The 23,193-nt window shown below is 39.9% G+C and overlaps 2 protein-coding genes and 1 long non-coding RNA gene across 4 annotated transcripts in view; 1 reads left to right on the top strand and 2 right to left on the bottom strand.

The window, feature by feature from the left end:
- SEC24D (SEC24 homolog D, COPII coat complex component) overlaps nucleotides 1-5,179 on the top strand; it is a 94,946-nt gene extending 89,767 nt beyond the window's left edge. The window contains exons 21-23 of the mRNA XM_045018657.1: nucleotides 911-1,102; nucleotides 1,714-1,803; nucleotides 2,765-5,179. Of these exons, the coding sequence (XP_044874592.1) occupies nucleotides 911-1,102; nucleotides 1,714-1,803; nucleotides 2,765-2,905 (423 nt within the window). The 3' untranslated portion in view covers nucleotides 2,906-5,179. The remainder of the gene's footprint in view (nucleotides 1-910; nucleotides 1,103-1,713; nucleotides 1,804-2,764) is intronic.
- Nucleotides 1-15,768, bottom strand: part of LOC123371269 — a 30,833-nt gene extending 15,065 nt beyond the window's left edge. Inside the window, exons 1-7 of the long non-coding RNA XR_006579738.1 lie at nucleotides 15,647-15,768; nucleotides 15,072-15,121; nucleotides 11,402-11,451; nucleotides 6,880-7,007; nucleotides 5,635-5,729; nucleotides 3,495-3,568; nucleotides 2,059-2,220 (exon numbers count right to left, since the gene is read on the bottom strand). This is a non-coding gene — a long non-coding RNA (uncharacterized LOC123371269). The remainder of the gene's footprint in view (nucleotides 1-2,058; nucleotides 2,221-3,494; nucleotides 3,569-5,634; nucleotides 5,730-6,879; nucleotides 7,008-11,401; nucleotides 11,452-15,071; nucleotides 15,122-15,646) is intronic.
- A 2,770-nt stretch (nucleotides 15,769-18,538) lies between these two features.
- Nucleotides 18,539-23,193, bottom strand: part of METTL14 (methyltransferase 14, N6-adenosine-methyltransferase subunit) — a 35,700-nt gene continuing 31,045 nt past the window's right edge. Inside the window, exon 11 of one of the 2 annotated variants that reach the window (XM_045019797.1) lies at nucleotides 18,539-21,999. In XM_045019797.1, coding sequence (XP_044875732.1) covers nucleotides 21,686-21,999 — 314 coding nt within the window. In that variant the 3' untranslated portion in view covers nucleotides 18,539-21,685. The remainder of the gene's footprint in view (nucleotides 22,000-23,193) is intronic. The other variant, XM_045019798.1, reaches the window with a different exon arrangement.

Raw genomic sequence — 23,193 nt, 5'->3', positions numbered from 1 at the left:
AAAGTGATTGTATCTATGTAATTTATTTCTTCTAAATGTCAGTATTAAAGGATGCTAACACAGTTGATTAACAGCTTCATTGGAATTTTTAAAAAATCCTGAATTAGAGGTAGTGAAAGATGACTATCATTCTACTTATGCACAGGACACATAGTTGTCTTTCAGAAATAATTATTATTAAGGGTGGCTTAATAGAAAGTAACATTTTATAAGAAGTTTTTTCTCTTTTCACTTTGCAAATCTGAAAGCACTTTGTGTAGTCAGTGTCCCCCTATTGTGTCCTTCAAACAGCAAGAGGAGAGCATCTCTTTTTAAAGATGCATTTCAAAACCATAAGAATAGGCAGGGGGTAGGTAAAAGCTGAAATTGACTAGATTATGTTTATGTAAAGGGCAGCTCTACTCTGAAAAGTGGCTGTATTAAAAAAGGTGACAACAACAAGTTTTTACCTGTCAGCTCTGCCGAGGCAGTACAACTATGAGAGTGTGAGCTGGGTACTTTTCTTGCTTGCAAATCATTCACAGGATTGTTAACTAAATTCCAATCAGAACTGTGCAACCCAGTTGTGTCTGATTAGACAATCAGTTACACTGATGTGCATCAATGTAGTACAAGTAAAATTTAGCAAATCCATTGGCCTGCAGAATCTTAGGGGAGGTGATGTGTGAGTTAGAAAGAACACAGCCTGACTTCAAAAACTTATGAATTGAGCAAATTTGGAAAGGAGTAATTGAGATGCAATAAATGTGTTATGACCCTAAAATGCCTTCTTTACATAGTTACTTTTTCAGAGTGTAACTCCCCATTAGCAATAGACCTTGAAGCTTCCTTAGTCTTTTAGTAAATTTAGCTACATTAAATTTAAAAGTCATAACTGAATTCACTACTCTTTTTCCCCTTTGTCTTGTAGCACACTATGGATGTAAAGAGCGATGCTTTCCCCACTGCTGTCCGTTGCTCAGAGGAACGCCTGTCTGAAGGCGGGGTATTCTTCTTGGCAAATGGGCTAAATATGTTCTTGTGGCTTGGAGTCAGCGCCCCACCAGAACTTATTCAAGGGATCTTTAATGTGCCATCCTTTGCACATATCAGCACAGAGGCTGTGAGTATATTGTGGGCGAGATGGGACGGGGCTGAGAAAACTTGATTTCTATGTAAGTGGGAAGTCATTCTGTTTGGAAATTAGTTGTGTAACTGTTGTTTGTTTAGAAATTGAGGCCACAACTTTGGACTGAAAGAAGAGTGTAGGTAGTTTAAGATTCTCTTTTTCTGTGCTGGTCACCCACTGCGTGTACAGAGAGAATACTATGTGATTTAGGTGACCAGCAGTACAACATGAATAGCAGCCATTGGACAGTTCACAAACAAAGGGCTGAAAATGAGCAAATACATTTGATGAAATTGATTTCTCACCAAATCAGTGATTAAGGTTCTAATTCAGTTGCTTTGTATTGCGTTGTCATATGGGCACCTGTTGGTTTTCCCATTGGAGAACTGATTATTTCATTGCAGGCATACAGTTATTCATCTGTTTCATCTCTGGCCACTGGTACATCTTCCTGTTTGAAATAGGAACTGGTTACACCTTTCACAATCTGCTAGTATAATTTTGTGGGGTCTTGGAAAGCCTCTCCTATACACAGCCCTCTTAATGTTTAGTCACTAATGATAGATGTGTATAACCATTTAATCACCTCTTAATTCTGTTGTTAGACATTACTCCCTGAAGTCGACAATCCCTATTCTAAGAAGCTCAGATCAATAATGGATTACATCCAGAGCAACAGACCTTACTCCATGAAGGTAGGAGAGAAAACAAATTAGTTTTTCCAAGTAACTCATAAGTCAGATTCCTCTTGTCCATAAACAATATTTGTGCAATGCCAGCTTTGACTGGAAACTTATAACCTGTAACAAATGGACCCCTGTTCAGAAACCTTTATTGCTGCATAGGCTTTTGACTTCAGCAAGCTCTATCAGTGGAAAGGCCTAGCCAGGGCTGGCTTTAAATGGATTCCCCTGAATAGGGGTCCGTGCCTTAGGCGTCTTTTTACTCACCCGGCGGCAGGGGGTTCTTCGGTGCTGCGGAAGACCAGGACTTGACCCTCTGCTGCTGGGTATTCGAATCGGGCCCTGCCCTTCATAAAGCCAGCCTTGATTGTAGCGCTCTCCCAAAGGGCAGGCTTAACTCTGCTTCCACAGAAGTCCCTGGCAGTTTTACTATTGATTTAAATAGTAGCAGAGTAAGGCAAATATTGCACACTTATGAAAATGCCACCATAAAGTAGTAAGAGCTTCAAGGTACATAGCACAGTTCACTTACAGAAATTAAATCAGGGTGGTGTTTGATTATGGGCTTACTTTTGAATAGATGCTGCTTATTTAGGGCAAGATTTTCAAAGACAAGGGGCTTAAGCTGTTAAATATTTACACATGCACCTAGAGTCTGCAGTACTGTCATACCCAGTCACTATGAGGGTTCTTTGTTAGTTACATCCAAACTGTCTCTACACTGAAGCTCATGTTGACATACCCATGCTAACTAATCTAGTGAGCTCACTTAAAATAGCAGCCTGACTTCCCAGTATACATATGGAGATCCAGTGAGGGTAGCACCAGCATGAGTTACACACATTGCTGAAGTGAAGTAGTATACTTAGCAGTGCTCAGCTAATGTGTGTGTAAAGCACAAAACTATTTCTCTGAAAATACAGTATCAACCAACCCTTGCTGTATCCCGAATAATCAGCATCTCTCATTCCAGCTGCTAATAGCAAAGCAACGAGAACAAGCAGAAATGCTTTTCCGACAATACCTGGTGGAAGACAAAAGTCTTTACGGAGGAGCTTCTTATGTTGATTTCCTATGCTGCGTCCATAAAGAAATCTGTCAGTTGCTCAGCTAAAAGGAAGCTTGACATATACTTCATCGGATATACCTTCCATTTGGTGACTAACTCCATGTAGTGTTTTACTAAGCTTTTCCTATGCTATTTGTGTACAGTTTCTAATTTCACATATTAGCGCTCACTTTCAGAGTATCTAGTTTATGTAGGAAATTCTGTACTCAGGTATAAATCTTTTGGGAGGGGCTTTAAAGAGTGCCTGTTTCTAATTGACAGATGAAAGCATATGGGTTGCATTTCCTAAATATAATTCACAGAACATTCCAATGTCCTCAATTATCTAATCTATTATTTTTGCTATTCATGTAAAGTATACTATAACTAAGGAAAAAACTAGTTTTACACATCGTGATGTTTAATCAACTCCATTAAATATCCAGTTTGCAATAACATTGTTCAAGTGGGCTTCCGTGGGGGCCTGTTCCTTTTCTGGTTGTCACCATATGTTGTGTTAGGATCATTATATGGTCCCTTGTGTAAATCTGAATATCTACTTGTACCCGATGAGGCATACAGCAAAGTAATTCCCTGACAAATGCAAATATTTACTGCTGCAGAGGCAAACTATCTAGGGCTAATTTTGGCTCACCTTCTACATGCACCACAATGAAGCATGTTGTTCAGGCAGCTGGTCCATCTCTAGAAAAGCACCCATCCCTGGCACTGTTAAAGAAAAGAAGTGTTACACACTGAACTACTTCTGTTTAACCAGCTGCAGAGCTATAAGCATGTGTACACATGCTAGTTCTGATCCCGAACAGCCTATATGCAAGACTGCAGTCCTCTTTTAAGACACTTCACTAAAATGTTTACCATGGGAGTGCAATAGTAATGGTGAGCTAGGCTAACTTTGCACATGATTGGGGTGAGGCTTCAGAAATTACAGGGGGTCACTACTGAAGTCTTGGTAGATGAACTGGCTCTGTATGTGAGGCAGAGTGCAAATGGTCTGCCTCCATTGACTTATATCTACACATGGATAATCAAGGATACAGAAGTCTATCTACAACTGGTCCCATCTCTTTGGCTTTCCATCATGCTCAGGAGATATAGGTGACAGAACTTGGCCCATAGAAACTACAGTGAAAGAAGGGAAGAGCAGTAATAAGTACAACAAAAATTACCCTGGATTTGGCAGGTACATTTAGCTGCTACTGTCAGTCTTTTTATTAGTGTGTCTTCAATACAATAGTAAATTTGGTCTACTTCCTATTCAAAAAGTTTATAATTCTGAAACCTTAACTATATAATCAGAAATCAAATTCAGTAGTAGTTTGAATATTATAATCCTTATTTACCAACTGGAATATTCATAACTTTTAACTTAAGAAAAATTTGCAATACAACTGTGGTCTGAATATTTGTCTTTTTGAAACTCCAAGGACTGTTAGCACTTGTTTTAACCAAAGGTCACATATGATGCTGGAAGCAACATTATTTATTTACAGATTAGTTGTGTATTTCTGTGACCATCTAACTCAAATATATTAAGATAGTTATTGCTTTAAAAAAGCTAGATCACGGATTGATATTAAAGCAAACTGCCTTTTAATCTTCCAAAGGCTGCCCTTAAGTGTTCTGTTGATTAGATAGTTTCTTCATATCAAACTATTAATGCATTCACACAGGATGAGAACTCTCACCCTGACAATTTAGGAGAATTTTGGAACTCTTTTCCCAAACACTGTAAAAGGAAAGCAACTAGTCCTCAAAGTGTAGAGGAGAAACTTCAGAAACCTGCAAAAAATGATGTGCCTTTTAAGAAATGTTTAGCATGTCAAGTGAATTAGAAGATCATGTAATGTTGTTGTTTAAAGTGGTTGCAAAGAGTTGAAAGCTCCCTTGATCAAGTACTACAAAAGAACCCTCCTAGACTAAATTCAACTGGGAACTAAATCTGATATTTCTTCAGAGATAGATGAGAATTTGTATTAGAACAATTTGTTGCCATTACAAATTACACCAGCAACTTTTTTTAAAATGTAAACAAATGTTTATTAAATATCATTACTATCATGTGTGTTAATGTTCATTCTTTGTCATATACTCAGTTAAGGATTTGGTACATCACCATGTAAGAGGCTGTGTCTCTTCAGCATTTGGGCAGAAAACACAATTAAGGGGCTTTGTTCCACTGGTAGTGTGCAAACTGTCTCATATAATTACCACTGTAATAACTAATACAGCTATTGACAATACAAGGGACTGGAGCTGTGGAAGTTTTTGTATGCCAGTACCTGAACTGGACTTAGTTCCATCACATCTAAACTGGGCTCACTGTCACTGGTTATTAGTTTCAAGTATGGAAGAGTTTTGTAAAGATACCTCTGGAAATTTGGTTGTGATGAGTCTTTCATCTCTGGTACCAGTTTCGTTCTAGGGAAGCAGTGACTGAAAGTTACTGTCAGCTGCTGGCGGCCTCCATTCATGTTGTTGTATAGCACTATCTAGGTATTTATACTGCACTGCAGAAATTGCAAAGCCGTAGTCTAATACTGTTCCCATTAAAGTCAGAAAAGACCGACTTAAATTTTTGGTTCTAATAAATAGTTCCAAATGTTAGGGGTTTTCCTGATACACACTTATTTCACTTTAGGATTTTACTACCTTCTTACATAGTTTCCTGACTCTACGAATGCTTACACTAGGCAGAATTTGAACTTTATTTCTAACAGCACCAAAGTGTAGCAGATTCTTTTTGTCATAACAAGGAGACCCACTGCAAGTACCTGAATTTTGCATGTAAGTAAACAAAAGAACCCGTGGTGTACACTGCAGCAAGCTGGATCTAAGTCCCTGGATTCTGGGGCAACTTCAGGGAGTTCTAAAAAACAAACAAAAAAATACCATCAACAGTACTGCTTCTCTTTTGGTACTAAATTTAAGTGTTACAACATCTTCAATATGCCAAACTGTTAACGTACATGCATCAAGTTTTCAGGGTAGGGAAGCTGGAGAATCTGGCAGCTAGGAACCCAGGAGAGCAGCAGTTTGACTGTGGAATGTTTCTGCAAAAGCTCAGTGAAAGTTAATACTGACATTTAAATTGTTGGCTTCATATTTGGGTTAATATCCATTAAGATGAATTTACCACTATAAAGAATGTAGGGGGCACAGTTTAGTGGCTATAGCATTGGAGAAAGTCAGAAGCCCTGGGTTCAATTCCTGGTTCAGCCACAGAGTAAGTGACACACGTCACAAAGAAATCTATCACACCTCAAGTTTCCTTCCTCTGTCAAGTGAAGGAAACAAGAGTCATATGGTTCACTCCTTAGGTCCATGATTTCAGGCTGTCCGCAGACAGAGGAAGAAAAAACTACTATCAAAAGGGCTAAGATGTTCATATAATATCATTAGGGATGGCCTGTCTCTGCTAAAAGGCCTTGAGAGAGAGAGCGAGAGAGGCGCAACATTGAGATGAAAGAGCACTTTATAAATAAAGAAAGTTATTTATAGTCTCTAACTAGCCTGAGGTAGTAAATCCAGATGGTGTGAATACACAATATCAACAACACATGTGGAACAGATCAGTCACATAGTATTAGAAGTAGCATCTTCAAATACCACCTTGCTTGTAAAAAAGTTCATTTTACTGAAGTCACCATCACACAGAATGGTGAACAAGTCCCTCAGCTCTGCCATTAATTCACAATATAGTATATTAACATAGGCAGTTGCAGACCACTTGATGGTGGACTGCTGAGTCTCCTTATTCTTAGCTGATAAACTGCATGAAGGCACCTAAAAATGCATTATTTTCCTCATGTTCTTTTTCCTAATAAACAATTGCTGTAGGTAGCTCAGGCATACTATGTGATCAGGCAGGATAGAGGAGCTGGGCCACACAGTCATCTATCAAAGAGGACCCACAAGGATTTTTTGAAGTTAGTGTTGTAGACTTTTTTAAAAACTCCTTTGTGTAAAAGCAGCCTGAAGATATTTTAAAGTGAGAGGGGAAGAACCCACACACTTACCTTGGACATATCAAGTCTAGTCTTTCCAGACTTTGCTGCCGGACAGCTTCGGTGTATTGTGAGATCTCACTTTAACTGAAGGTGCTGGGATACTGAATGAGTCCTTTATCCAAAGTGGCCATTAGATGCTGTGTACAGACAGAGAACATCTATTTAATTCAAAAACTGGAGCTAACAAATGTAAACATTGATTACCCTCTTCCCATCTCATTTGCTTAGCTTTCATTCTCTTGTGACATCATTTCACTAGTTCTGTAGTCCCCATAGCGTATTTCAGACAAGATCTGAGTTTAAAGAAGACCAGCAAATCTGTTTAGTTTTTTACATAAAAGACTACAAGCCTATCTTTTAGGATAGTTGAGAATCCCTCTGTCCTATGTTAAGATTGATAACCCCACGTCCCCAAAAAGTATTTATCCTTAGCCACAGACGCTACCAGAAATAGAGTCAAGTTCTGTGGGTTCCAGTTTTAGCTATAACTAGTCAACGCAACGGCTAATGGACAGGAGCCTAGACTAAATTCACTAACATGTACTGTTAAATGGGCTCAGATCTTCATATAGTATCATCAGGGATGATTTGTCTCTGCCAAGAGGCCTTGAGAGAGAGAGGCAGCTTTGAAATGTAACCTTCATTTATAGTCCCTGTAACTAGACTAAGGCCTGGTCTACACTAGGGTGGGGGGTCAAACTAAGGTACGCGACTTCAGCTATGCGAATAGCGTAGCTGAAGTCGAACTACCTTAGTTCAAGTTACTTACCCGCCCAGACGCCGCGGGATCGAAGTCCGCCGCTCCCCCGTCGACTCCGCCACCGCCGTTCGCGGTGGTGGAGTTCCGGAGTCGACGGGAGTGCGTTCGGAGTTCGAACTATCGCGTCTAGATTAGACGCGATAGTTCGAACTCCAAGAAGTCGAACGCTACGCGTCGACCCGACAGGTAAGTATAGACCTACCCTAAGGTAGTAAATCCTCATGCTGTGCATATACAATATCAGTATCACACATGTGGAACAGAACAGTAACCTTGTACTAATACTCGGTTTATGATGTGACATTGGGAAAGTCACCACACCTTTGCCTCAGCCCTTCCTACCTTTTGTTTTGTCTATGAAGACTGAATAAACTTTGACACAGGAGCTGTTTCCAGCATCTAGCATAATGTGCTCCCAATCTTATTTTGACCATTTGGTACCACTTAATGCACCAATGTTGTCTGTAAAGATGAGGACAACTGAAAAGTGTAACTGAAGTTTCACTTCTATTCCACTAGGTGGTGTTACTGCCTAATCTACTGTGCAAAGCTCACAAGATAAAAAAAGAGAAAATTTCCTTAGCTGCCTTACCATTTCAAGAATCACATTTCAATTATAGGTTTTATTACTTTATACAGAATTGCTCTCTAGACAAGACATTTGGTTTGTTTTACCTTAATGAAAGCTACTGGAAGGCTGTACACAGGGCTATTTCATTCAAACCCTTCTCTATTTATGAAACAAAAAAGCATGTAGCCTAGTCTATCCTAATCTAATATACTGACAAGTTCCATGCAGTTGCTTTCAGTACACTAGCTACTTATTTAGACAAACCTTCACGTTTTCCCCAAGTCAAATCTTGATTATTTTTTTTTAATTCAATATTGGGAGCTCATTTGCACCAAGGATATTTCAGATGGCTAATACATAAATCGTTTAGGTTTTATATAGATAAAGCCACCGGCTTCTGTGAATGAGTCTGAAATGGCAGTTCAGTGAAATCTGGGTGTATCTGTCTGGCCTGCCACCACCATAACAGCAGCTGCAAGGCCAATAGTCTTCAGTTCAATGCATGAAGGAGCCTCAATTATTGTCTAATAAAAGCAAACTCTACAGAGCTTTTTACTTGACATTAGGGGCTATATGGCCATAATTGTTTGCACTTGTGCAACAATCATTTGTAAAATAAAATATTTGCATAGGCAAATGTAGCTGTAGCCGTGGCCTGCTTCTCTTATTGAAAGACAGTGGGTGGTTTGCATGAGAGTTCAAGAGAAGCAGAATTGGATTCAGCATTTGTCTGATTTATGTGCACAAACTTTTTTGCCCATGAGAGTCTATCATTTCTATGTGGGAGCTGGGTTCTGGCAGAGAGAACAGACAAATCTTCATCTAAGAATGACTTAAGATTTGACAGAGCAAAATAGAAAAGAAGCAGAAATACATTTTAAATAGGAAGAGATCTTTAAGGGGGGGGGGGGAAGTTGTGTTTACATGTCATTGCATTACATGCCCCAGTTATTAATTCCACTTTTTTGAACAGCACTTATATAGGGCATGTCTATACCAGAAACATAAGTCAACCTATAGTAGGTCAGCTTACAACCACCACGGTAATTGCTGCAGTGGTGCATGTCCACAAGCTGTCCTTGGATCAGTGGTGTGCATCCTCACTAGGAGCACTTCCACTGACCTAATAGGGACAGTGTGGGGAGCTGACAGCCCTATATCTCGGGTCCATTGGCAGCTCCCTGCCAGGAGCCTGGCTCCCCACAGGCTGCCCCTGCCAGGAGCCATGCAGCCTTGTCAGTTTCACAGCTTCAGGACAGAGCCATGAAATTGACAAGACAGCTAAGGTTCCCAGCTGGGAGCAAGAGAGTGGGGGGGAGGGAAGCTGCCTGGGTTTCTCCTCCCTGCTCCCAGCCAGGAGCAGGATCCAGCTGCCCGGCTGTCCAGGGAAGTGGGGGGCAGCTGGGCTCTAGCTGCTAGGCTTTCTTGTCAATCTCACTGCTCCTGCCGTGAAATTGACAAGACAGCCAACAGCCCAAGTGGCGCAGTGTCTATACAGACACTGTGTCATCCTAACTACACCGACATAAGCCCTACGCCTCTCATGGAGGTCTAGTAGTAAGGCACTTACATTGGCAGGAGCAAGGCTGTACTGTAGACACTGACAATTAGGTTGATATAAGCTGCCTTACGTCAACCTAACTGTGTAGTGTAGCTCAGGCCTCAGTCACCTCTCAGCCCTTGTCTACAGACAGAAGTTGTACTGCTTTAACTGCACCAGTATAGGTAAAGTAGCACAATACCCCCTAGTGTGGACACAGTTGTATTGATTTAAAAGTGCTTATATCTGTATAGCTTATTTTCACAGGGGAAGGGGAATAATGGGATATACCAATGTATCTTTTTACCACTACAACGTCTATGGTGGATACATAACTATATCAGTAAAAATAAATAAATAAATAAAAAATAAAAACACCACACACACCCCCAACAGTTAATACTGGTACAAAAACTATATAGACCAGGCCTAAGTTTAAAATAATTTACACAGCACTAAGTCTACATACCCCTTTACAAATAGAGTAAGACATGTTCTGATCCCCAAATAAGTTTAGAATCTAAACAAAACAAGACTGGTTAACAGCTCATAGAAGGGAAGGTGTGGGATTATAAATAGAAGAGGGAAGTGGGATTGCTTGAAGAGAAGCTGTGAAGGAGGAGAAAGGGCATGTGTGGTGGACGAGGACAGGGACTGTTACCAGCGTAGGAGACATGAGATCATACTCTCTCCATATGGAAGCAACATTTCACAATACGTCTCATAAAATCCTAATATATTTCAAAATAGGGCAGGGCTCTCATTGGACCAGTAATACACCTCTCAGCACTATCTTGCTCAGTAAAAGAACAAGGATGTGATGCGGACACAGGACTTGATCTGGCAAGATATTCAGCGCTCTAGCCCTGATCCAGCAAAGCACTTAATCACATGCATAATTCCACTGAAGTCAATGGGACTGTTCATGTACTTCAGGTTAAGCATGCAGCTGATTGCTCAGCATCCTGCAGGTTTAAGCCCAAAGAAAGACACACACATGCTGTAGCTAAACTTGTCTGTGCCACAATTTAGTGTTCATAAAAGCAGCCAGTGTACTGGTTACAATACTCCTCAGGAAACGAAGCTTGAGTATGCCAAAAACATTCTGAATACCTTGTTTTCTGTGCCTGCAGTATCAATTCAATTAAACTTTGTATTTTGTTAATGTGAAGCATTACTCAGAATTCAAGTGGAATTCTTCTCTCGGTTGGCAGTGACAGCATTATATGGGTATTCAAGCCTTTCATTAAAGAATATATAAGAAAAAACATTTCATGTTTCATCATAGAGCATACATGTCTATACTTGTCTCCCACCCTCCACACCCATCATGGGAAAGATTTGTTGACAATGTAAGGAATGATGGAGAATACTCTTCCGATTAAAAACTGCACCTCATCTCATTACATATGCTGTGTTAGCCAGACACTTTCCATCAGCCAAATTATTATGGACCTTCTCACCAACGCAAACATTTTCAGAGCAAACATTTATGCACACCATAACTCAGGGAAGTGGACAAGAAGGCAGAATGAAAAAGATGGCTGTAGAATTACTGGGAAGAAGTTTTCCTTTGTATATAACACTTCCCCTATCCTAATAATTACAAAAAAAGCCTATTATATAATGTTGACATAGTAGCAGATAAAGATTTACTTACCTTTAAACTTGATGGTCAAAACATTCTTCTGCCAAGCAAGCATACGACCACTAAAGACAAATGCAGTTTTTAATGTGAAACAAAACATGGAAGAAACCTGACAGAAGGTTTATTTTGTCAAGATGTGGATTTTTCTCCTGGGTAAGAATCAAGCAAAACCCCATAAATTGTGAACAAAAGATGCTATGGACCAACCCCTATAACAAACGTTAGTCTACTATACCATGGCTTTATCAGCAGGTCCAAAGTGGTTTTCAAAGCGCTAGAACCTTCCAAGTCACACCTATGCTTTTAACTCACCTGTATCTTGCACAGTACAGCTTCCACTGTAGAAAGAACCTGAGTCGTGTCAAGTAGAACACTAGTTTTCTCAAGCAAAGTGGAAGAAGAAAGCAAAGCAGTGTTGAGCTGGGACAGACTGCTGGGGTGAACAAAACCCCATCCCTAAAGAGACTGTAGTTAATGGTCAGATCAGCAACCCAAGACAGCTGAAGTCAAAAATAAGATTTTAAGAGGCCTCTGCATACTCACTGTATGAATTAAGGACAGATAGCCCATTTAGTAAGGTCCCTGGTGATTGAAGTGGCATAAATCTGAATGCTAAGGAGCTCTTGTTTTTACCTCCTAATGAACCTGTCCATAGCTGGTGAAAAGTCTAGGATATAGCACAGAACAGCCCTTACCCATGCAGTCCCTTACATACGTAAGAACAGCCATACTGGGTCAGACCAAAGGTCCCTCTAGCCCAGTATCCTGGCTTCGGAGAGGGGCCAGTGCCAGGTGCCCCAGAGGGAATAAACAGAACAGGTAATCATCAAGTGATCCATCTCCTGTCGCTCATTCCCAGCTTCTGGCGAACAGAGGCTAGGGATACCATCCCTGTCCATCCTAGCTAACAGCCATTGATGGATCTATCCTCCATGAACGTACCTAGTTCTTTTTTGAACCCTGTTATAGTCTTGGCCTTCACAACATCCTCTGGCAAGGAGTTCCACTTGTTGCCTGTGCATTGTGTGAAGAAATACTTCCTTTTATTTTAAACCTGCTGCCTATTAATTTCATTTGGTGACCCCTACTTCTTGTGTTAGGAGGCGTAAACAACACTTCCTTATTTACTTTCTCCACACCAGTCATGATTTTATAGACCTCTATCATATCCCCCCTTAGTCATCTCTTTTCCAAGCTGAAAAGTCCCAGTCCTAATAATTTCTCCTCATACGGCAGCCGTTCCATACCCCTAACCATGGAATGGCTGCCGTATGAGGAGAGATTAATAAGACTTGACCAGATGCACTAAATCTTAAAGAAACTGGGCTAAATGGGTCTATTTAAAAAGTTTACATTAGGCTGTTCTGACATTCCCTTGGAACCTCAATATTCAAGGGAGGGGGGGAAAAATCCTTACCTTGATCCAGAAGGGAGCCAAAAATGCATCCAGCCCCTGGCAATGTAGGCCCAGAACTGGGGTATTGGGCCCTGGTAAACTTTACAGTTGTTCACCAATTGATGGAACAAAGCCAAATATGCTCATCATATATCCAGGTGAAACCTGTGGATACTGTTCTTTAACATAGCACTGAACAGCCACAAAAGTTACATTAACAGAAGTTTAAGGCTGCAAAGTTAAGTACTCAGAAGTTAGGCAGTGTCAGTATTAAGATTGCCTGTGGAACCTAAACTTGGCCCCTGTGTGCGTTATGACAGTCTATAATTACAGGATCACACACTTCGCCTGGCCCCCCAGGACTCCTGCCTCATTCCACTGCCCAGCACGAACAGTGTTCAATTCATGGATTATTATCCAGCCTTTCTTTATATCCTCATCATTCACGGTGTGTGGCCCCAGGCTTTAAGTATTACACACCATCCAAGCCCTGCACTGAATACAAAGTTATTGATTTCCTCATAGGCTGTTATATGGTATGTTAGTTCTTTATGAACCATTACTGAATTTATCTTCACCACACACACTCCTATGAGGTCAGGTGCTTTGTAGTAAATAATACTTAAAAGTATTTTTAAGAAAAAGCAAAAGTTGTAAAAATAGTGTTTTAAATTGTTGAAAGTTAAGTCATTAAAGCAAACTTTTCCTAAAACATCATCTTGGGTAACCCCCCTTGTTAACAAAATACCAACATAACACAAGGCTGCTATCACATTGACAGTAAAAAAATAAAATAAATAAAAATAACTCAAAACCACCAAAACAGAGGGCTCTTTCAACACCAAACTTGATTTATTTTTTTTTAAGTTTTGTTTTTGCCCAACTTTGGGTGTTACTAATAACTCACGAATGCAAAAGTGGTTCTGAAAGAACATCATTTTGTTGCTTCTTTTTAAAGAAGGCAACAAGACGCTTGAAGGAAAAAATGCCATCAGGGCTACAAGTGAGCAAGTTTAGCCACTAATGCATACAATTTTCATGGTTTGTATAAATGTACAGCTTTAACTGTACAAGCAGCAAAAAGGGGGGAATGTTTTTTCCATCTTTGCCCATTCTGGGCATACAGCCAAAGAAGTGATAAAAGCTGGTTTGTTCTAAAACATCCTACAGACATAACAGCTGCAGCTCTAAGTTTTGTTTTAGCTACAAATAAAGTGAGTTGTAAGCTCTTCGCTTTGTTCACATCTGGAAAGTTTAATATGTAATCAAGTAAGATTTGTAAATGCCAACTTTGAGATAAGGAATTTGCAAACCTTAAAATATAACCAAGTACTCCCCCCACCCCTTTTCCTTTATATAGTTATGTTTTTTCTTTATAAATATGATTTTAGGAACAAATATCCAATCCTAGGCAAAATTAGTCCATAAAAAAAGAGAGATTATGTTCTGGTTATTGGGCAGATGAATTTTCATTAATTGTTAGCTCAACTGTAAAAACTATATCAAAGTTCAGAAGATGTTACAATAACCTATAACAACTTATTTGCCATTAACATTTGTTAAGTTGCTTTCAATAATATTATAAACAGGCACAGGAGAACCATAAAGACTAAATTAGTTCAAACAAAAAAAGGCCATGTTGATAATTATGCTTAAAATTATAGGAGTACTTGTGGCACACCTTAGAGACTAACAAATTTATTTGAGCATAAGCATTCGTGGGCAACAGCCCACTTCATCAGATGCTTAAAGTTATGCTTACTAAAAACAGTAGATGTGGAACCAGAAATTAATGAACGAAAATGTGTGTGGTAGATATTAGGCTTAATTGGTAGAAAAAAAATTAGGTGAGCTAGTCCATCTGCCATTCGCTTTATCCTTACCAAAAAAAAATAATAATAATAAAAGACTTGGGGAGGGTGGGGACAAACAGAGGCTACTGGAATGAGCTTCACCATCACAGATATCACCCCCACCATCTCCCTTCTTCATCCCTATCCTAAGGAATGCTCTGACCAGATCAGGGCAGACACAGGGATCCAGATGACATGGCCATCCCTACCAGCTCCAGCTGAGTCCCCAAACAACATCTGAAATGAAATGAGATCAGTATAACAGCAGCAGTTGCTCCTGACCATCTCAATTAACTTCTCTTTTCCTCAAAAGGACAATTATGATCTTTAATACCATCTAAGAGACTGTCAGACAAGGGTTTATTTTTCCTGGTAACTCTCCCCAACTAAAGGGAAAAGGGACAAGAAAGGTTGTTAAAATGAAAAGCCTTACCTAACACTTTACATGTCCGATGCTTTAAACTGTTTTTCCTCCTTCTCTATCTGTAATAAAAAGTTAAAAGGGTTTGTAATGGTTGCTTTGCCACAGTATTGGACAAGCTGAGGTCTCTGTATATGAAACTTTAGACCTTGTTTAATCCTGGACAGTGACGAAGTTATGTTAACACTTTTGACCTATTTATTTCATCTAAATTCATACAACAGGTGGCATTATCCCCATTTTACACATGGGATATAGAGGCACAGAGATTAAAGCCAAAATTGCCAGAAGCATCAACTAATTTGGGTACTCAATCTGGGAAGCCCTAGGCCTGGTTTTTCAGTGTACTTAGCATTTTATAAGTTCAGAGTAAAGCTCACTGATCTTAGCGGGAGTTGGAGCATTCACTTCTGATACACATCAGTCCTCAGGATTCGGTACCCAGAAAATAAGGAACTAACTGTGGTTGCCTGGGAACATTTTGGCTTAGGACACACGCCCAGCACCACATAGGAACTCTGTGGTAGAAGCAGGGATAAAACCCACTTCTTTGGGGCAGCATTCAACTGCTTGAAGCACAGAACTACCTTTTCTCTTCCTACTGGACCCCTGCCTCATTTTCCACACTTTCCAACTTTCACAATTAATGAGACAGGGGTCCTACAGATCCCTTATTTACTGCTCCCAGAGCGCAGTCCATCCTTTTCACTGAATGAGGCAGGAGTCCGGTGGAAAAAACCAGTATGTGACCATGTAATGAAAGACTGTGTCATAATGCATACACAGATGTCACACTAAAGGTTACACAGGGAACCTAACTTTGGCATTTCCTAACTTCTGAGTGCTTGGCTTTACAAACCTAAATGTTTTTAGCATAGTATTTCTGAAATAGCTTCCTGAATTTTAAAAATGTAAATGAAAAAAAATGACATCCTGTGCAGGCATCCTGAACACCCCACATGGGCCACCAGCAGGGTTAGGAACTTTAAATCTATACCAGTCCTCTGCCACCTGAATTAATGACGTATCTTCTATGTGTACCTGCCATTAGAGTGGGATGGAAACATACTTTACCAGTGGGTTCCACACCTGTTTGCTAGACAGCAAAAGAAAGTTGAGACTAAGGAAAAATGGGTTCCTTTCCAGGTCCTGTAGGGGAGTGTGCTTTAGTGGTTACAGACCCTTCCGCCCTCTCCCTCTCCTTCTCCTTTTCTGCTCCTACCCACCTTACTCCCCAATTTTCCCCTGTGACTATCCCTCCCGGCTCCGCCATGCCTGACTCCTGCTCTGCTACAGTCCCTGCCACTCCTATTCTCCCCCCACTCAGTTCTCTCCCTTTTGTTACTATCCCCCTCTGCTCCTGTCACTTCCCTTTCCAGCACCTGTCCCTGAACTCCACCTCCTGCCAGCTTCTACCCCTGTCTGTCCTCCACCCCTCACCTTTCTACAGTCAAGTCAAGCCAACTCCTCCTCCTCACTAACCACACATGCAGTAGGGAAGGCATTGGGCGCATAAGAAAAAAAAAAAGTTTCCCTGTTCTCCCTCCAGCAGAACAATTGCAACGAAAGTCCTATTCAGCCACTGCAGCCCTGGAATGGATCATGTTCAACCACTCTATAGGGAAGGCACATGCGCAGTCCAGTTGGCATGTAGAAGCTGTGAGGGGCTGGAGCATGCTTCAGAGAATTTAGCTGTCAATCTCTAACAAGTCTCTACTGAACATATACAGATTTTTCAAAGGCCTATAACTAGGCCACATGCAAACATTTCTGTAACAGAAGGGCAAACAGACATCCCACCCTGACACATTTCAAGTCCTTGTTCCACAGAATGGAGTTGTGAACAAAGCAGATGGGAATTTTCAGCCCTAACAGTTTAACATTGGCAAAGTTATATGCAACTGCAAACAATATCTTAAAATAGAAAACACTGGCCACACTTAACTATAGGTGTCACTAAAATACCACATACTACGTACCACCAAAAATAATCAGACTAATAAAAGCCCACTTATACTTCAGAGAGACCAGGTAACTTTCTCAACATTTTAAACAATCTTTAAATAGGCTCTTCTATATATTTTTGATTGTAACTAAAACTCCAGATCCTTACTAAAATATCCTGCCTGGCTAAAATTTGGTGCAGTTTTTCAGCATACAAACCTTTTTCTTTTTTTTTTTTGGAACAGTTGTTACTGTATACAAAAATAGGTGGTGTCATTTATTAAGTGCTTTTATTTACTCTAATCCATATGAGAATATATCATAATGGGTCAAAAAAGGATAAAGCTGACAAGCAGATGCTTGTACCATAACAAAATGAAGACTTTCAGGGTGTTCTTGATATAATCATGAATGGACATTTCCTATCCCCTAGCCACAGTTTTCATAACACTGTAATTAATCCTTTGAAATTAAATGTCACTAAAGCCAATGGAAGAATCTTGATAAATTAATTTCTTCATTGGATCCAATGTGGTTGCTAGTGAAAAAAAACAAAACAGATGTATTCACTGCAGTTGGATCGAATGCCACTTAACCCTCTCAAGTGTATTCAAAGTTACCTTAAATATAGGATCAGACTCCAATCCCTTGCAAGGACATGATTACAACAATGTCTGGATCTTAAAGAACAAAAATGCTTCTAAACTTTAGAGTTTTTTGAAAGCTGGAAAGTAATAAACAAATCCCAAAAGGTCAAGACTGGCGAGCAGATGTTCCTAGTCTAAGGTAGTAGTACTCTGCACATAAAAGGTTCCAGATGCATAACAGATTGGAATAAGTATTAGGGGCAGAGGATACTCTCTCTTTTTAAATGTGCTATTGTCCTTTTCACAAACTTAAATCTTATTTCAGCAGTTTTAGATTTTTAAGTTTTCACTTGACTGTGTACGTGAGGTTCCTGTTATTCTTGTTTATAATGATATAACTATGGAGAGAGACAAGAACCCCATCGTCACAGAATACGCCTTTTAACGCCTACATACGGGCTGAGAAAAAGCCAACCAATCCTAGTCCATGTTCAAAGAGCTAGTATGTCTACAGAGCTCTCTGCACTGTGGCTGGTCCATGGAACTCTCACCACCTGCACTATGACTGGCCAAAGACTGTTCTTCCATTGGTGCATTTACTGGACTTACATCAACATAAATTGAAGTTATAGTCACAAAATGATGACAAATGCCTTCCTACAAGACTCAAATTCCTACAAATGTCTTTCACCCACCAGTACCTTCACATAAAGTACCAAAAAGACATATCCTAAGTTTCCACAAGTACTAGAACCTTTGGAAAATCTCTAGCAATCACTGTAGAAATACATACATTGTGTTAGCACCCCTTGTAGGCCACATATCTCAGTTATACATAACCAGGCTGTGCTAATGGTATACTATTTCATGGAGAGACATTCTGAAAACATTTTCCTTTTTTTTTTTTCCTCAAACAATTTAACAGTACATATAACATTTCAGCAAATTTATTACAAGTGACAGCATATGTGAGCAAAAGACTCAAGATGGCTAGATTTACAGAGAACAATTTGCAGTCGACTGATGTTTTAAAATTCTTTTGATGCAGCATGTTTAGCTGTCCCAGGCGGCTAGCCCATGTAATTGTCAAATCCTTCACTTACTGCACAAATAGAACTTTGAAGATCATACTTTACAAGTAACTTCCTGAACAGACAGACATGACAAGAACTAAGCAGCTATACTAAAACAGGCTGCAGAAATAAGAAAGGTGGCATTAAGCATTTGACAACATTTGAAATTGAGAACTTTCTGTTTGGTTCTGTCTTCAAGAATGGGAAGCACTCAAATTAGCTAAATGTTAGATAAAAGACTCACCTGATAGCCAATTATGGATGAGTGCAATTATCACCCCTCTCCTGTGAAAATGCTCCTATCAAGAGACTGGATGGCCATCAGTAATGGGATACAAAGCTTTTCCTCTCAGAATACAAGTGTAAGTGTGGCCCAGGCCAGGAGTGATCAGAAGTTACCAAATGTTGGCATTTTTATAGCCGATCTGGAAAGAGTATATCCTCACTTCAGTTTCTCATGAACGGAGGTCACCTCCACAAAGCCCTAATGAGCTGCATATGTTGTCAGTCAAGGACAGACCAAATATGGATAATGTACTACCTTGTCACATGGAGACACAGTCTCTCTGTATCAGTGCTGACAACAGGGCACACAGCCCTAGTGTACCTCTGAAGTACAGAAAACTGCCCAGGATGACATTCAAGAATCCATATTTCCTGAGAGTCAACATCATCAGTTAACAAGGAGCAAGTTGTTTGTCAATGTGTAATCGGACTTTCATTGGCATCAGTGGGAGCAGTGTGCATCCAAAGGCAGTTAAAGCCTTAAGAGCGATTGACAGACATTTATTGCTTTCCCATCTTAAGCAGTTTTGCCAACTCCGCCATGCTGAACTAAAGCAAGACATCTCAGTTCTCCTTTAAGAGTTATTTTTAGGTTAAAGTGCAGTATCGAGGATTCAATGCTCCTTTCATATTTGATGCCAGAATACTTGTTCTTCAATTGTAGAGAAGAAGTGTGTGAGGAAGAAGAATCAGAGGAAGAAAACACTGGGTTAACATCACTTTCCTCCTCACCTTTACAGAAGCTGTTTTCAGTGGCATGGGGGTGCCATCTGTAATGCTGAGCATGTACAATATTCACTACTAAAACACCACAGGATGAGCACAGTATAATTGGGAAAAATAAGAACCATTCCAAGGTTGTGGCACACAACCATTAAGCAGTCTGGGCTTGTTCCAGATGCAATCCGCTACAAGCATCACTGATGTTCAAATGAGCTACTGATATTCTAGAAAATCAAGGATTCAAGGACCCCAACTCAACCAACTTCTACTTCAAGTCACTCCTCAGCTTTGCAGATGTGACACAGGTAGAAGTACAATGTATATAATGGAGAGATTTATTCACCCATCACCAACTGTCATTTACGGTTACTAAAATCAGAGTCTGGTAAACTGTCCAAATTATAGAGTGTGTGTGTGTGTGTGTGTGTGTGTGTGTGTGTGTGTGTGTGTGTGTGTGTGTGTGTGTGTGTGTGTGTGTGTGTAAGTAAAATATACTAAGCAAAACAATGATGGAGATTTCATCCATTATGACAATAGGAACCTCTGTTCCTTTACAAACAAAGGAAAGCTGAATTGTCTAAGCAGAAAACCAACAAATTAGAAACTTTAAAGGCAAGTTGAAGAATGAATAAAACCTGCATTTAAATAAAACCAAATAATTCTAGAAAATATTAGGAAAGATGTTTATCAAAAACAACACTGAAAGAAATTTCATTATTCACCACTTTACAGGGCATTCATTTAAAAGTTCAGTAGATAAGCAGTACAAGAGTCCTAGGGCCAAATTCTAGTCCCAATGAAATCCATAGCAAAATCCCCTGGACTTCAGTGGGGCCAGGATTTGTTCATATGCATCAAGTACTGTACAAATGATTTACAGAGCTGGCTTTTCTAAAACCAAATACCACACAGTTACAATAAAGGTGTATCACTTTCTCTTTTGAAGTTGTATTCTGAAGCTGATTTTCTGTAAGACATTCTCATCCCCACCACTTACTATTCAAAGCTTAAACACAATTTTTCAGTCACTGAGCATTGTTTGTGCAGGTAGAGTTTATCCAGATTTCTCTGGAAGCACTTTTCCTCTTTATGGCTTTCTCCCTTTCCCCAAATATTACCTCCATTGGGGCTGTTTCATTATTCATACTGCATTTATTTTGTAATAAAACTTGGCTTTCCCTAGTCATGAATAAGACAGTTAACAGGCAATGGGCAAGATTCTCTACTTTAAAACAATGCATGTCTACGTAAACAGAAGTTCTAGATCAAATATGGATGACTGCCACTTTTTGCTTTCCATGAAGCATTACAAGTGACAACATAAAATTGTTTCTGGTTTTTTCAGTCCAAACATCAAAGATAAAAATGTATTAAATATATTTGACAAGTCAAAAATAAAACTACTACAAAACTACTCCCAGGAATGACTGGGGAAATTTAAAACAAATAGAAAAAAAATAGAGCTCTATTTATTCAATATTACTCCTCTGTTTAGTTATGAATATAGGGGAGGAAGAAATAAATGCTATTATAGACACGCCATTTTTCCTTCCATAAATACAATGCAAGTCTGTATTATCATCATGATACCTCCACAAAAGGGAAGGGAAGGATTTGTTCAGCATTTATAGGGAAGCGTTAAAGAAAAAAGCTGAAAGATTTTTTATTCTTTTCTAAGTTGGAAAAGATCAGAGCAAGTAACTCCTCTTCAAATCCTATTCACAGCTTGGGGAACTAACCCCTTCTGATGTTCCCAGTGTGCTCTGACCTCCTTCCTGGTGAATGAAAGCTGCCAGGAGGCTTTTTAGCTCATTGACATCAGGTGCTGGATCCCACCTGCCAAGTAAGGTGATGTGCCAGATGTGGGCAGGCAAAGTATCTGGAACTGCTTGCAGAAAGCACAATCAATTAAAAAAGTCCCCGGAATGACTCATCTCGGTGGAAACAAGACTAAAAAAAGATATGGAGAAGAGGAGACATAGGACCAGAGGGAGAACTAATGACTGAAATGTAATCAGCGTGGTGGGAAGCCTCCCCTGTGGGTACCTCCGCGGCCCCCTCTGAATCCACCCCTTTCGCCCCGGAAATTAGTTCTATTTCTCTCTCTCCCTCTCTCTCCCCGGCCAGCTGAAGTCCCGCCTCTTCCTCCTCCCCTAGGAGCTCCACCTCCTCGGTCCGACTTGGATTTTGGAGGTGGTGACTTAGGTCGAAGTCGCTCAATCTCTTCTGTACAACCAGTCAGATGGGAATTTGGAGCAGTGAAGTAGGAGGCATAGGTTTCTGCATTAAAGTTACTGTTTGTGAGGGTGGGTCCCACAGTCAGCCAGCCTAAAGAAAAAATAGAAGATAAAAAGTTAGCAAGAGCAGCAAACTGAATTTTATGCTTTAAGGACAAATTCATTTTTTCATAACATCTTCATGTGGATGTTGGCTAAAGCTATGAGTTGATAGCAGTGTTTTCTGAAAAACAGTTTTGTTAGGTCTATACAAAGCAGCCAACAATGAACCCTTCTAAAAAAAGAAGTCTGCATGGGAAAGTTGCCAACTTGTGGAAATGTGAGCCTTTCAGTTTGAAATTTACACTGGGTTGAGTGACAAGGCTGGTGAGGTAATATCTTTTATTAGACCAAGTTCTACTAGTGAGAGAGACAAGCTTTTGAGATCCAGAGAGCGCTTCTCTTTCATCAACAGAAATTTGATCCAATAAAAGATACTACCTCACCCACGTTGTCTCTCTCCTATCCTGGGACAAATACAGCTACAGCAACACTGCAAACAACTTGGTTGAGCAGGCATGTATGTGAATGCGTAGTCATTAAGTTGAGTAATTTATGTAAGAATGCAAATACCACTCAGGGAAAATGAGGTTACCAGAAAGATATTCAGGTTTAAGTGTGTGCTGTACCTCATGACACTATATAAGTGGTCCAGTACTTTACCCACTGAAGAGAATTCCTGGAAATTGAACTTCCAGTTATATATCACTTACTAATGAGAAAGACAGGGTTTAGTGGACTGAGTGCTAGCAACAAGTAAATTAAAATCCAGGCTCTAATACTAACTTCCTGACCTTTGCCAGGATCAACTAAAACTTTGCATCACTCCCCCCAGGCTTCCAACTTTGAAATAAGGAATAAAAATACTGGGTTAGGTTTACATCCATCAGTGTTGTGAGGATTTGTTAGTAGTTTGCAAAGTATTCTGAAGATGAAAAATGCTACTTAAGTGCTAATCATCACTGGCGAGCAAAAGTGTGCTCTGCCAACTTTTGCCACTGCCTAAACTAACAAAAGAGAGGGGCAACTGTTATTCAACTGAGCTAGCCATATTGTAATTAAGCATACAATACAGTTCCAAAGAACACAAGGGCTTGTCACTAGCTTAAAATGCAGAAGCAGCCCAGTAGGTGAATATAACATGAGATTAACAAAGTTATGTGAATTTCTGAAGTACAGTCAAAAGAAGCCTCAAGGGTGAAATGTTCTCTCTCCCTCAAAGACATGTAACAAATGAAATTAAGAC

The sequence above is a fragment of the Mauremys mutica genome, chromosome 5 (genome assembly GCF_020497125.1).
Source record: "Mauremys mutica isolate MM-2020 ecotype Southern chromosome 5, ASM2049712v1, whole genome shotgun sequence".
NCBI lineage: Eukaryota > Metazoa > Chordata > Testudines > Geoemydidae > Mauremys > Mauremys mutica.
The sequence above is the reverse complement of the archived record's forward strand: the minus strand, read 5'-3'. Positions and strand labels throughout refer to the sequence as shown.